The sequence below is a fragment of the Microtus oregoni genome, unplaced genomic scaffold (genome assembly GCF_018167655.1).
Source record: "Microtus oregoni isolate MIOR12 unplaced genomic scaffold, Mior012 000006F_ref0000085, whole genome shotgun sequence".
Taxonomy (NCBI): domain Eukaryota; kingdom Metazoa; phylum Chordata; class Mammalia; order Rodentia; family Cricetidae; genus Microtus; species Microtus oregoni.
In genome coordinates this window covers 52,148,207-52,161,766 of record NW_024543065.1, presented here as the reverse complement: position 1 = coordinate 52,161,766, position 13,560 = coordinate 52,148,207, and the positions used below count along the sequence as shown (strand labels likewise).

Genomic DNA, 13,560 nt, shown 5'->3' with positions numbered 1-13,560 from the left:
CCCACCGCAGCCCCTCACTGGGGGATTCTAGCAAGCTCTCCGCCACCTGCCCAAATGTATAAATAACATATTTTTATTAGACTTCTTTTTTTAAAAAAATTATTTGGCTGAACCATTCTAGAACTTCCAAACAGTTCCATTCTAAGCAAAAACAGTGTGTGTACTCAGGTACAGCCACCCATGCCCCAAAACAGCTTCTACTGTGTTTGGTTAGTCACACACACAGACACACACACAGACACACAGAGACACACACACACACACAGAGACACACACACAGACACACACACACAGACACAGACACACACAGACACACACACACAGACACACACACACAGAGAGAGAGAAAACACACACAGAGAGAAAATACACACAGAGAGAAAATACACACACACAGACACACACACACAGACACACACACACACACACACATGCCTGCCCCTGCCCCTATCTTTTGCTCTGGCTCCCAGCAGCTATAATTTTTCCCCAAGGGGCAATTTCCACACATTTTCGTCCATCTTAAAAATATTTTTTTAAAAGCACTTAGTTTCACAACCCTGTTTCCTCCAACATCTTGGTAGAGAAATTTTCAAATATACAGTCACAGGAATTTTCCAAATGAGCGCTCAAAAAACCCAAAATCCAACCTCAAGGATTCCCCCACTAATATTTCACTTCTCCTAATTTGATGTTTTGGAAAATTACTACATTTATTGGTTTATTTTACTGGGAGTAGGTCCCCAGTGCCACAGTGCACATGTGGAGATCTAAGGACATCTCGCAGGAGCCAGTTCTCTCTTTCCAACATGTGTGTCCTGGGGCTCAACCTCGGGGCATCAGGCCCCATTTTTGGCTTTTTGAGACAGTTTCTAGCAAACCGCAACATGGCTGGCCTTGAACTTGCTGCAGCCCTCCTGCTCCCTGTCCCCAAGGTCTGGAGCTAAGGGTGTGGCCCAGAACTTGAAGACCCTTTTGCCTCAGCCTCCTGCTTGCTAGGATTCCTGGGGTCACCACCAGACCCTGTCCATAGTTTGATGTCGTTAGAGTCTTTTCTGTATGTGTCATCAATTACTTAAGCAGTCCTTGGGGCCAGGTGTGGCGGTGCACGGCACTCCACAGGCAGAGGCGCGTGGGTCTGTGAGTTCAAGGCCAGCCCAGTCTACAAAGCAAATTCTAGGCCAGCCAGAACTACATGGTGGGAGTCATTATAAAAATAAAACAAACCAGTCTGTATTGTGGGATAAGGTGACCATTTTTATATGTTAACCATGTGGTCATGCCATGGTGGTTGGTGACCAGACCACATTAGTCGGTCTCTGGGTACCAGTTTCCAGAGGAAGGAACTGACATCAAAGATTTGGCAACATTAGAACTGGGAACTTGACTGAGGGGGAGAGCACCTGCCTAGAATCCCCCAGTGAGGGGCTGCGAGTTTGGCTCTTTGATTAGTGGTTATTTAGTATGGGTTCTAGCCTCAGTACAAAAGAAAAAAGGGTGATGGTGGGGCACAGCGCATAGAGGTGTCTCGGTGCTTGAGTGGCTGAGGCAGGAGGATTTCCCAAACGCCACAGCTGAGGCTGTCAGACCAGATGGGTGGTTGTGTTTCCTTCTAGAGGGTTCAGGACTCCACACTCCCACGCCCTCCCCTCCCTGCTGGGATGTGTTCTCGGGGCTTGGGCCGTCCTTCAACCCTATGCGGTGCCTAATGTTGGCCAAAGTCTAAGCTCTGGGCCTCACCAAGCAAAATAGAGTTATAAAGAAAGTCTGAGAAATGTCTGGTATAGATAAAACAAGGGTGGGGATTAGGGAAAGGGGGGTGCTTTGCAGTAGAAACAGTGGGGCGAGACCACAGGGGTGGATCAGGCAGAGCTCTCTGCACCTGGAGGAAGGCATTGTGGGTAGAGAACGACATTTACAAATGCATTTCTGTCCATCAGCTGTTGCTTCTGGAAAGACCTAAGTGGGGTGTTGGTGCGTGACTGTGCACAGGGAGGCGAAGGAGAGAGTGCTGAGGGCACTGGTAAAGAGGGGGAGCATCACGTGAAACCTGGGGTTTGCTCTGCCCGAGGCCTGGCTCTGGGAAGTGGAATTGGGTTCGTGCGCGCCCTCTTGTGGCCATATGGGGGAACAGCCACAGGAGAAGAGGAAACCAGAGCCTGGGAGCATGAAGATTCTGTCGGCCTGTATGTGGCTAGAGCTGGTCTGTGTTCCTGACATACAGTGGATGCCCCATCAGCAGAGGCTGCCTGCTCACCATCTTGTCTCCTCCAGGACTACGGGTCCTCTGCCCAACAACACTGAGGCCCAGGGCAATAGGCTCCTAATCCACAAGGTGAACAAGACCACTATCAATAACGTGACCTTCGTCTGCAATGTCACCAATGCCCTAGGTTCCGGGCAGAACCAAGTAACCGTCCACGTTAAAGGTGAGCTGTCCTCAGACCAGGAGGGAAGGGTACAGCAGGATGGCCCCCAGGGATGGGAGCTGGGTGTGCGTGTGGCTGAATGACGGCAGGTCATAGGTCACAGATTTCACCAGTCCGGGCTAGGGTGGGTGTGGGATACCTCTGACCTGAGGACTCAGAAAGCCCTCTCCAAGCGTACTGGACATAACTACCGGCTACAAAGACTGAAAGGGCGGTCCGGTCGCACAGGGATGACTCAGGGGCCAAAGGTGCCTGCTGCCAAGCCTGACCTGAGCTCAGTCCTTGGCACACTTGGTGGAAGGAGACACCCGACTTCCACAGTTTTCTTCTGTCCTGCACTTATACCCACCATGGCCGGCACGTGTGCACACATATGCAACGCACACACATAAAGTCGTATTTTTTAATTGAAAAAAATAATAATTTGTTGAAAACACAGCTTCAGTTCTGGTTAGATCCAGGTGCTAGACCCATGTCACCCAGGAATTCTCTTTACATCTCTTTTTTTTTTTTTTTTTTTTTTTTTTGGTTTTTCGAGACAGGGTTTCTCTGTGGTTTTGGAGCCTGTCCTGGAACTAGCTCTTGTAGACCAGGCTGGTTTCGAACTCACAGAGATCCGCATGCCTCTGCCTCCCTGGGATTAAAGGCGTGTGCCACCACCGCCCGGCTACATCTCTCTTTTTTAAGATTTATTATTATCAATACAGTGTTCTGCCTGCAATCAGATCTCATTACAGATGGTTGTGAGCTACCACTTGGGTGCTGGGAATTGAACTCATGACCTCTGGAAGAGCAAGCAGTCAATGTTCTTAAGCTCTGAGCCATCTCTCCATCCCCTTCTTTACATCTCTGATCTCTGACGCCAGGTGTGGAAGTGCATACCAATAATCTCAGTACTCGGAAGGCTAAAGCAGTGAGAAAGACAGTTTGGGGCCAGCCTGGGCTAATTGCCTAATTCTGCCTTTTTTATGCTGGGTTAAATATCAGGCAGGGTCTTCCCAGGCTAGACAGGGAGAGTGGGATGTCCTGATTGACCAGGCTAGACAGCGAGAATGGGATGTCCCGATTGACCAGGCTAGTGTGAAAAAAGAAAAAGGAAATCCCAGTTGCTTGCATAGCATGCAGGAGATCCTGGGTTCAAGCTGTAGTACCCCATTTACCTGGTTCACACCTGGTTGTGGTGCATGCCTGCAATCACAGTGCATGGGAGAGAGAGTGGAAGGAGAAATGGGTACATGGGGTTATCCTTGGTCACAGAGCAAGTTTGCAGCCAGCCTATGCTACAGGAGCCCCCATCTCAAACAAACATCCCCCTGTAGGAATCGTAAAATGTGGCCAACACCTGGACACTGTAGACTGAGGAAGATGGGGTTCCCCACAGAAAATGGAAGGTTGTTTCAAAAATGCAGGGTTAACTTGAAAGCTGAGTAACTTCTCACCTGCTCGTCCATTTATTTTCCAGAGCCTATGTCGTCAGGCCTAAGCACGGCTGCCATCATCGGCATCAGCATTGGCATCAGCATTGTCATCTTAGTAGGACTCTGGTGTTATTGTGAGTCTCTTCTTCCTTGGTACATTCTCCCACCCGCTTCAAGGCCACTGCAAAGGAGTCCCGGTTATGTGCAGCCCTCAGCCCCTCACTGGGGGGTTCTAGGCAGGGGCTCTACCACTGAGCCATGCCCCTTAGCCCCTCACTGGGGGATTCTAGGCAGGGGCTCTACCACTGAGCCATGCCCCTTAGCCCCTCACTGGGGGATTCTAGGCAGGGGCTCTACCACTGAGCCACGCCCCTTAGCCCCTCACTGGGGGATTCTAGGCAGGGGCTCTACCACTGAGCCACACCCCAGCCCCTCACTGGGGGGTTCTAGGCAGGGTCTCTACCACTGGGCCACACCCCAGCCCCTCACTGGGGGATTCTAGGCAGGGGCTCTACCACTGAGCCACACCCAGCCCCTCACTGGGGGATTCTAGGCAGGGGCTCTACCACTGAGCCACACCCCAGCCCCTCACTGGGGGATTCTAGGCAGGGTCTCTACCACTGAGCCACACCCTATCCCCTTACTGGGGGATTCTAGGAGGGGGCTCTACCACTAAGCCACGCCCTCAACCCCTCACTTTTCTAAGCACTAGCTCTGAGTGCCGCTAAAGTCTGCACAGGAGCCGGTGTTGTGTACAGGAAGGGCCGGCTGACACTGGCCGGCCTTTGCAGCCACAGAGATGCAGAGTGGCCCATCAGTCATAGAAGGCCCTGCTTCATGACTGGCTTTCTCCCTCAGTCACGAAACAACCCTGCCGCCTTCAGTCTCACCCAAGCCAGCTTTCCTCAGTCCTTGTGATCACTGTGTGGGGACGCCAGTCTCTCTTCTAGTGAACTGTGAGCACAGAGGGCTTGGCAGGGACTGTCGGGGTCAAGGATAGCCTCAGGTACATAGGTCAGGGAACAGAAAACAAAACATAAACAAAACAACAACAACAAGGAGAGACTAGGGAAGAGAATGAATATATCAGGGTCCCAATAATTCCTTCAGGGTCCCACTCCAGTGACCTACCTTCCGCATGGTAGGCTCTGCCCCTACAGTTCACCACCTCCTGACGCCTTGAATCTAGACCTTTAAAACACGGGCTTTTTTGGGTGGCATTCAAAAACCATACTCTAAGATGGGTGTGGTGACACGGGCCTCTGTCATCCCAGCACTTGGGAGGTAGAGGCAGGAAGATTGTGAATTGGAAGCCAGCCTGGGCTACATGGCAGAGCCCACTCCTCCAAGATAGACCTGCACTATAGCCCCTGTTTTAGTGCAACAAACGGTGCCCAACGTGGGGAACTGCGTCCACATAAAGCCTGAGAGAGCTTGGGAAGTATTCTAGACAGAAAAGAATAAAGCATGGCTTATTGATAGCAGCACTTTCTCGGGTGGGCTCTGCTTGCTAGAGGCAAGTGCTCTCATTTAAGAGAGGCTTCCTGACTCAGCTTTGGCTGCAAAATCTTGCAGCTCTTTTAAGAGGTCCTGCCACGAAACACTTAAATGGTGTTGATGAAAAGCTGACCGCATGCTTTTGGTGGTGGGGCCTCATTATGTCAGGGGTTGAAGGGGTGACTTCATCTCTGTGACTCAGTTTCCTCATCTGTAAAAAGGGTGGAATGACACATGCCAATGCAGATAACATGGTTAGCACAGCACTTGCTGTATGGGAATCACGCACTGGGAATACGTTAGCTACAATGATTATCGTCATCATCATTAATGCCCCAGAGAGGCCGAGTTGTCTGCGTTGTTCTCAGCTATATCTCCCGTGTCTTCAATTCCCTTATCACAAAGGAGGTTTTTTTTTTCCTTTTAACCCCTGCTATAGCTGAGGGAACTGAGACACCAAGAAGTTAAGTCACTAGGCCCAAGGTCACGCCAGCCCTAAAGAATAGAGATGGAATTTGGGCCCTTGAGTAAATAATTTTGGTTTTGAGACAGGGTCTTACTCTGTAGCCCCAGCTGACCTGGAATCCAGTACATAGGTCAGGGTACTCTGAACTCACAGAGATCCCCCTGTCTCTGTGTCCTAAGTGCTGGGGTTGAAGGTGTGCACCACCATGCCTGGCTTTATGTTTTCTTTTGTCAGCTTGCATGGGTGTTTTCTGTCTGTGTGTCCGTCTGCACAGCTCATTCATGCAGTTCCCACAACCAGAAGAAGGCGTCGGGTCCCCTGGAGCTGACATGTGGGTGCTGGGAGTTGAATCCAGGTCCCAGAGGAGCCAGTGTGCTTAATCACTGAGCCATCTTTTTGGCCTCTTTTGTTTTGTTTTGTTGAGACTGGCTCTCATGTAAATCTAGGTTGACCTCAAATTCTTTATGTAGCCTGAGATGACCCTGAATTACTGGTCTACCTCTAAAGTGTGTGCTACCTCCCTGGCTCCTCCCTGTCCTGCATCAGTGCAGAGGCGGAAGAGGATTGACCATTCTAGTCTAGACGACGCTCTCTTCCCACAATTCCCAGAGTCCTAGACGCCTCTTCCATGATTCCCTGCCTAGACGCCCTCTTTTCAGGATTCCCAGCCTAGACGCCCCCTTCCCACGATTCCCAGCCTAGACGCCCCCTTCCCACGATTCCCAGAATCTCTTTCTCTCTGACAAGATCTCTCGTTTCTCCAGTTCGATCTCGGCGGTCCAGGTCCAATTCCAAGTCCAATTCCAGGCCCTCAGCAGAGGCGGCGGTGAGTACAGAGGCACAAGGGAGGAATACAGGGGTCTGTGTGGACCACGGTCCTATTTGGTTTTTGGGACTCTCAAGGTATCGGGAAGCCGGGGCTTTCCAGGTGCCCAGCTTATGGGCCACTGGGAGGCAGTGGAGACTTCGGGGAATGGGCTCTTGTGGGAGGGGCCTGGGTTGTGCTGAGTGTGTCTCTGGAGGGGATATTGGGATCATGCACACACAACCCACTCAGGCTTTTATTGTTTTCTGCTTCCTGCACTTTTTAGGCTTGGGGGTGGGGTTGAGACAGTTTCTCATGTTCTCCTGGCTGTCCTGTGACTTGCTCTGTAAACTGGGCTGGCCTCAATTCACAGAGATCTGCCTGCCTCTGCCTCCTGAGTGCTGGGATTCTTTGGGGGAGATTTATTTATTTATTATGTACACAGCATTCTATCTGCACATATGCCTTCAGGCCAGAAGAGGGCGCCAGATCTCATTACAGATGGTTGTGAGCCACCATGTGGTTGCTGGGAATTGAACTCAGGACCTCTAGAAGATCAGCCAGTGCTCTTAACCTCTGGGCCATCTCTTCAGCCCCTGCTTTTCAGGTTTTTGAGATCAGGCCATCCTTTGAACTCACTGTCTGGCCAAGGCTGGCCTTAGCCTCTCAGCCTACCCATCTCTATCTCTCCAATGGTGGGATTACGGGCATGTGCCGTTACATCAAGATCACTTAATTTTTTGAGACATCTCACTGTGTAACCTAGGATAGCCTCTAACTCATGATCCTCCTGCCTCAGACTCCAGAGTGCTGAGGTCATGAGACATGCCTATCTCCTAAGCCCTGCCTATGGCCACTGCTTAGGGGCCAAAGTGCTCTTTGAACACTTCACTGGGAAAATTGTTTATCTGAGAGAGGCCCCGACTGATGTTTGATGTCCCTTTCCAGTATTCACCTGTGAACAACAACATCAACTCTACCCAGGACATAGAGATGAACAGCATTAATTCCCATGACCAAAGAACTTGAAGCTTCAACAACTGGAACCCCACAGACAGATGAAGAAGCCTCCAGAGAGACTGACTGCCCAGTGTGGTGATCGCCAAATGTTCAGGGGTCTCCCAGGACCTTAGTAAATTCCACATTGTCAGAAAGCACTCATGGAGCCCAGTGTGGTGGCCCACACCGTCATTCCAGCAGGAGGACAAATGCAAGCTTGAGTCTAGCCTGGGCTACAGAGCGAAGCCCGTGTATACACAGACAAGCAAATAGGCTTGAGGGATTGAGAAACTGGGACAAAAGCCGAAGTCTTTCCGTGGGTAAGATAAATCCTCTACCTCATGTTGGACCGTGTAGAATGGTCAAGGAGCTGAAAGACTTCGGCCACTGAAATTCAACACCAGGATCTCTTTAGCGATTGAGTCATTCAGGGCTCTCCACTCTCTTGCCAAGGTCTCACTGTTTAGCCAAGGCTAGGCTCAAACTCACAGAGATCCGTCTGCCTCTACCTCCCAAATGCTGGGGTTAAAGACGTGAGGCACCACACCCTTCTCAGTCTCCCTTTTGATAAAGTGAAGAAGATATATTTATTTTTAAAAGCTATATAGTTTTGTATGTATTTTTGAGACAGAGTTTTATATAGCCCAGGCTAGCCTCAAGCTTACTATGTAAGCAAGAATGATCTTACTAATTTATTCTAACTTATTTGTTTTCAAGCGTAAACATGCCCCACCCCCACCCCCTCCCCTCTCAATCCGTTAGTCTCCTTGATTCTCCCGGGACATCATTCTGATTTATGTTTTAATTGCAGACATTGTTTTATTTAACCATATAAAAATCTGTGAACAACAAATGAAAGAAAATGTATTTGTCTTTCTGAATCTAACTCAATTTATTTAATATGATTCTCTCCACTTGTATCCATTTTCCTGCAAATGATGGAACCTTGTTTTCCCTTGTGGCTGAAAAATCCCCGGTGTGTGTACCACCTTTTCTTACCCACTCCTCTGTGGGCGCACACCCAGGACGGTTCCGTGTCTGAGTTATTGTGCGCAGGCTGCAGTAAACACCAGCATGCAAGTGTCTCTGTGATCTAGCGACCTGGAATTTTGCAGACAAATCCCCAGGTATGGCATAGCCAGGTCATGTGGGCTATGGATTCCAGCTTTGGAGGAAGTTGTGTGCTGACTCCCACCATGTAGGGACAAGTCTGCATCCACACAGTGGTGTGTAAAGGTTCCTTTGTCTGCGTCCTTGACAGTGTTTGTTTTCTGATTGGGATGGGATAGAATCTGTGTGTGTGTGTGTGTGTGTGTGTGTGTGTGCCTGGCCCTTCAATATACTTTTAACCTGCATTTTCCTGGGAGCTAATGAGGTCAGATATGGTGGTAGTTTGAATGAAAATTGCCCCTGAAGGCTCACAGGGCTTGGCACTGTTAGGAAATGTGAACCTGTTGGTGTTGTGGAATATTATTTTAAGATGTGTATGTTTGCCGGGCGATGGTGGCGCACGCCTTTAATCCCAGCACTCGGGAGGCAGAGGCAGGCGGATCTCTGTGAGTTCGAGACCAGCCTGGTCTACAGAGCTAGTTCCAGGACAGGCTCCAAAGCCACAGAGAAACCCTGTCTCGAAAAAGCAAAAAAAAAAAAAAAAAAAAAAAAAAAAGATGTGTATGTTTGTTTGTGCTGTGGAGTATTTCTTTAATGATGCAAAGATGTGTTGCGTTCTTTTCTGTTGCATTTGTTTAACCCTGTGAAACTGTGTTACTGTGCCTGTCTAAAACACCTGATGGTCTAATAAAGAGCTGAACAGCCAATAGCAAGACCGGAGCAAGGACAGGCGGGGCTGGCAGTCAGAGAGAATAAATAGGAGGAGAAGTCTGGGGAGAGAGAATCGAGGAGCAAGAAGAAGGTGAGAGGCTACCCCGCCAGCCATGGAGTAAGTGAAAGAACGGTATACAGAAGGAGGAAAAGGGAAAAGCCCAGAGGCAAAAGGAAGACGGGATAATTGAGGTTAAGCAAAGCTGACAGGAAATAAGCCAAGCTAAGGCTGGGCATTTATAAGTAATAAGTCTTCGTGTGTATTTATTTGGGAGTTGGATGGTGGGCCCCAAAAGACCAAAGTAAAGAGTAATAAACAACCAACAACATCTGGAGTGGGTGTGTCCCCGTCACCGCAGATGGGCTCTGAGGTTCAAATGCTCAAGGTCAACCCAGCATCACTGTTGATTCAGACGTAGAACCCTCGGCTCCTTCTCGGGCACCATGTCTGCCTGCACACCACCATGCTTCCTGCCATGATGATAATGGACCAACCTCTGAAACAGTAAGCCAGCTCCAGTGTTTCCTTATAAGAGCTGTCTTGGTCATGGTGTCTCTTGACAGCAGTAGACACCCTAAACTAAGACAGACATTTTTTTCATATCTATATCACCATTTGTTTTCCATCTTTGGAGAACTGTGTGTTCGTTTTGTGAGACCATTTATTGACTGGGTTGTTGTTTTTCTTGTTTAGTTTTTTTTTCTCTTTGAAACAGCGTCTCGGTGTAGGTCTGGTGTCCAGAACTCACAGAAATCCTCCTGCCTCTGCCTCCTAAGTCCACCGCACACTGTGCCTAGATCTTCCGTACAGTCTTCCGTACAGTCTGCTCAGCAGTCCCCGATCCCACACCTACGTTAAGGTCCATGGTGCGTTTGGATTTGGTTTCTGTTCAGGGTGAGATAAAGGGATTGAGTTTAGTTCTTCTCCGCGGTGGACACCGTTTCCCCAGCACCATTTGTCTTTTTTCCAATGTTTATTTTTTAACATCTTTATTTAAAACACACACACACACAAGAAATCATTAGCCAGTCCTGGTGGCACACGCCTTTAGTCCTAGCTCTCTTGTGAGGCAGGGGCAGGCGGATCTCTGTGAGTTCGAGGCCAGCCTGGTCTACAGGGCGAGTTCTAGGAAAACCAGAACTATGCAGATAATCCCTTTCACAGAAAGGAAAGAAAAAGAGAAGGAAGGAAGGAGGAAAAGAACAGAAACCAGCTGGCTATAGTTGCATTAATTGTAGCCCAGGCTGTCCTTGAAGTCACTGTATAGCTGAGGCTAGCCTTGAACCCTAGTCCCACCTCCACCTTCCAAGTGCCAGATTTACAGGTCTACAGACTGGAACAGTGAAGGACTGTCAGCTCGGCAACCTTTTACCAAACCCTGTGTCCTGAGAGGGGTCCTGCTGGGGTAGCTGGGACTGGCAAGTTTTAACTCCCCTGTGAAAGATGCTGGGGTCCCTGCAGCCATGCAGCACCAGGAGGCACAATAGCTCAAATGTGGCTGCAAGTGGCACTTTAAAAGACCTTTGGGCGTGAGGACCTGACTCAGGTCCCAGCACACAGGCAAAAAGCACACTTTCACAAATATATGTGCCTGCACTACACACACAAACACACGAGTATGCCACACTCATATGGGGTCTCAGCAAACCCCAGGGCAGGCAGAGTAAGAACCCAGAGAGGCAGGAAGGAAATCAGCTCAGCACAACTCAGTAACTGGTGTTGGTTCAAACTTCTAGAGTCTGAACATGGGGTAATAGTTTATTTTAGGCAGATTTATGTACAGTAAAATTTGGGGAAATGTTTCCTGGTGTAACATAATATGTGTGCACAAGGAGACATAATTCTATCAAAACTTCTCAAAGCACATGTCACTTCTTCCATGAAGATAGGTTCTGCAGATAAGCTGCCTGTGTTATCTAAAGGGCCAGGGGATGGTCTTGTGTGGTCTTGGTCATAGGATAGTGTAGAGATCCTCTGAACCCTATAGAAAGAAAGGATAATTGATGCGGAAGTAAGGGATTAACCTGTAAACCACCGCTCTAGCGTCTGCGTATTTACTAACACCCGCTGGGCTTCAGGTGTCAACCTTAGAGCAGTTAGCTGAGAATCTCCAGAAAGCAACCTGGAGGGCAGAGCCAAACCCAACTGATACGGCCCGAAATGTTAAATTTTGCTCTTTTAGTTAATTTCTCGTGAAAGTTAAGCACTCACTTAGGTGTTGATCAGATGAGCAGAAGAGGACGATGTCATCCATGTGATGAGTGACAGAAGTTCTTCACGTAATAAGGAAGTTAGCCTCGGGACAGCACTCTGGCGCTGGAGGTCCCAGCTGCCTTTGTTCGGAACGAGTGCCCGATCCGTTTTAATTTTTCCCCATGAAGGGACCATTGAACAATCTATACTGGGTTGTTTCCACTGTGGGGGTGTAAGGTGTTCCGTGTTGCTCGGGATGATCAAAGAAAAACAAAGACGGGCTGGAGAGATGGCTCAGCGATTAAGAGCACTGCCTGCTCTTCCAGAGGTCCTGAGTTCAATTCCCAGCACCCACATGGTGGCTCACAACCATCTACAATGGGATCTGATGCTCTCTTCCAGCACACAGGTGTACATGCAGAGAGCACTCATACATAAAATTAAATAAAGTTTTAAAAAAAAAGAAAAAAGAAAAACAAAGAGGGTCACTCCAAGGTGTCATTCAGGCTCAGAGGCAGCAGAGAGGAACAGTTTCAACAGCCCTGCAAAGGCATAGGAGGTGTCATTCAGGCGCGGAGGCAGCAGAGAGGAACGGTTTCAACAGCCGTGCAAAGGCGTATTTGTTGACTGTGACACCAAGCTTTCTTGCTTGAAATGAATTCCTCATTCCAAAGCCCCTGATCTAATCTATAGGTTTTCGAAGGAAAACATCACCCCCCCACGAGACCTAATTGTGTTCTGCTCCAGCACCCAATGATTCCCGATATCCAGGTGTGCCAGGATCGTCATGCAAAGGCTGTGCCTCTCCTTCAGAAAGGGACACATAGAGAACAGCCACTCTTTTCTACAATGGTTTCTTCAAGGTCTAAGTCCTTCCAGGAAACGACTGTTCATTCCACGTCTGTGGTGGAAAGATCTTTTTGTACACTGTGAAGATGTGTCTCTCTGATTGGTTTAATAAAAAGCCAACAGCCAATACCTTGGCAGGATTTCTAGGCACAGAGGATGCCTAGAAGAAAGGCAGAGTCACCAGCCTGATAAGAGAACAAGGAAGACCTGAGGAGGAAATGTAACAGACACGAGCCATTCAGCAGCATATAAATTAAAGAAATGATTAATTTAAAGAATTGTAAGAGCTAGTTAGAAACAGGCCTAAGCTATCCCCTAAGCTTTCATAGTTAATAATAAATCACTGGGGACCCTGCAGGTGTTACCTAGACTCAGTGGAAAAAACTGTTTCATTCTACTGTTTAACCTCGATACAATGATTCTACTACAGTTCCTCTTCAGAGCTAGGGGGGAGGGGGAAACAAGGGAAACAAGCTAACAAAAGGCCAAGCCCTACAGCTGTGGAGCCCTAGCTCCCTCTGTACCCTTGGAACTCTAATATAGGTGTAGTTAGCCTGGGAGGAGGAGCCCCGAGCTCCAGGGACTCTGTGACCGCTAAGGTCTGGCGACCTGTTGTAAAGGCAAAAAGGCAACAAGTGTTATCTTAAGGGCCTAAGGGGAGGATTTTGTGTCACCTTGGTCTTACAGATAGTGCAGGGGTTATCTAGACTACTAGCCACCTCCAGTTTTGCTTGGAGCCGCTGGCCATCCAGATAGTGCAAGAGTCACCTAGGCTATGTGAGCCCAAGGGCCTTTGTGCTTCCCACAGGCTCACAAACACAGGCCTTTGGGAGACTAGGCAGCTGCTCAGGGGTAGAGCGCTTGCTGTGTGGAGGACTGGGTTCTACTGCCAACACCACAAAACCTCGTGTAAGATTTACTTAATTTTATATGTTTGGCCTGCATGAATGTGTGTGCACTGTGTGTGTGCTGGTGCCCATAGTGGTCAGAAGAGGGCACTGACTCCTCTAAAACTGGGATTAAATATGGTCATGAGCTGCCATGTGGGTGCTGGGAACCAGACTCCTCCAGAAGAGCAGCTGAGC

At 48.9% G+C, this 13,560-nt stretch overlaps 1 protein-coding gene across 1 annotated transcript in view; it reads left to right on the top strand.

The window, feature by feature from the left end:
• Positions 1 to 9,185, top strand: part of LOC121450223 (poliovirus receptor-like) — a 32,058-nt gene extending 22,873 nt beyond the window's left edge. The window contains exons 6-9 of the mRNA XM_041655069.1: positions 2,272 to 2,426; positions 3,889 to 3,978; positions 6,572 to 6,633; positions 7,561 to 9,185. Of these exons, the coding sequence (XP_041511003.1) occupies positions 2,272 to 2,426; positions 3,889 to 3,978; positions 6,572 to 6,633; positions 7,561 to 7,641 (388 nt within the window). The 3' untranslated portion in view covers positions 7,642 to 9,185. The remainder of the gene's footprint in view (positions 1 to 2,271; positions 2,427 to 3,888; positions 3,979 to 6,571; positions 6,634 to 7,560) is intronic.
• Positions 9,186 to 13,560: the final 4,375 nt, after the last annotated feature.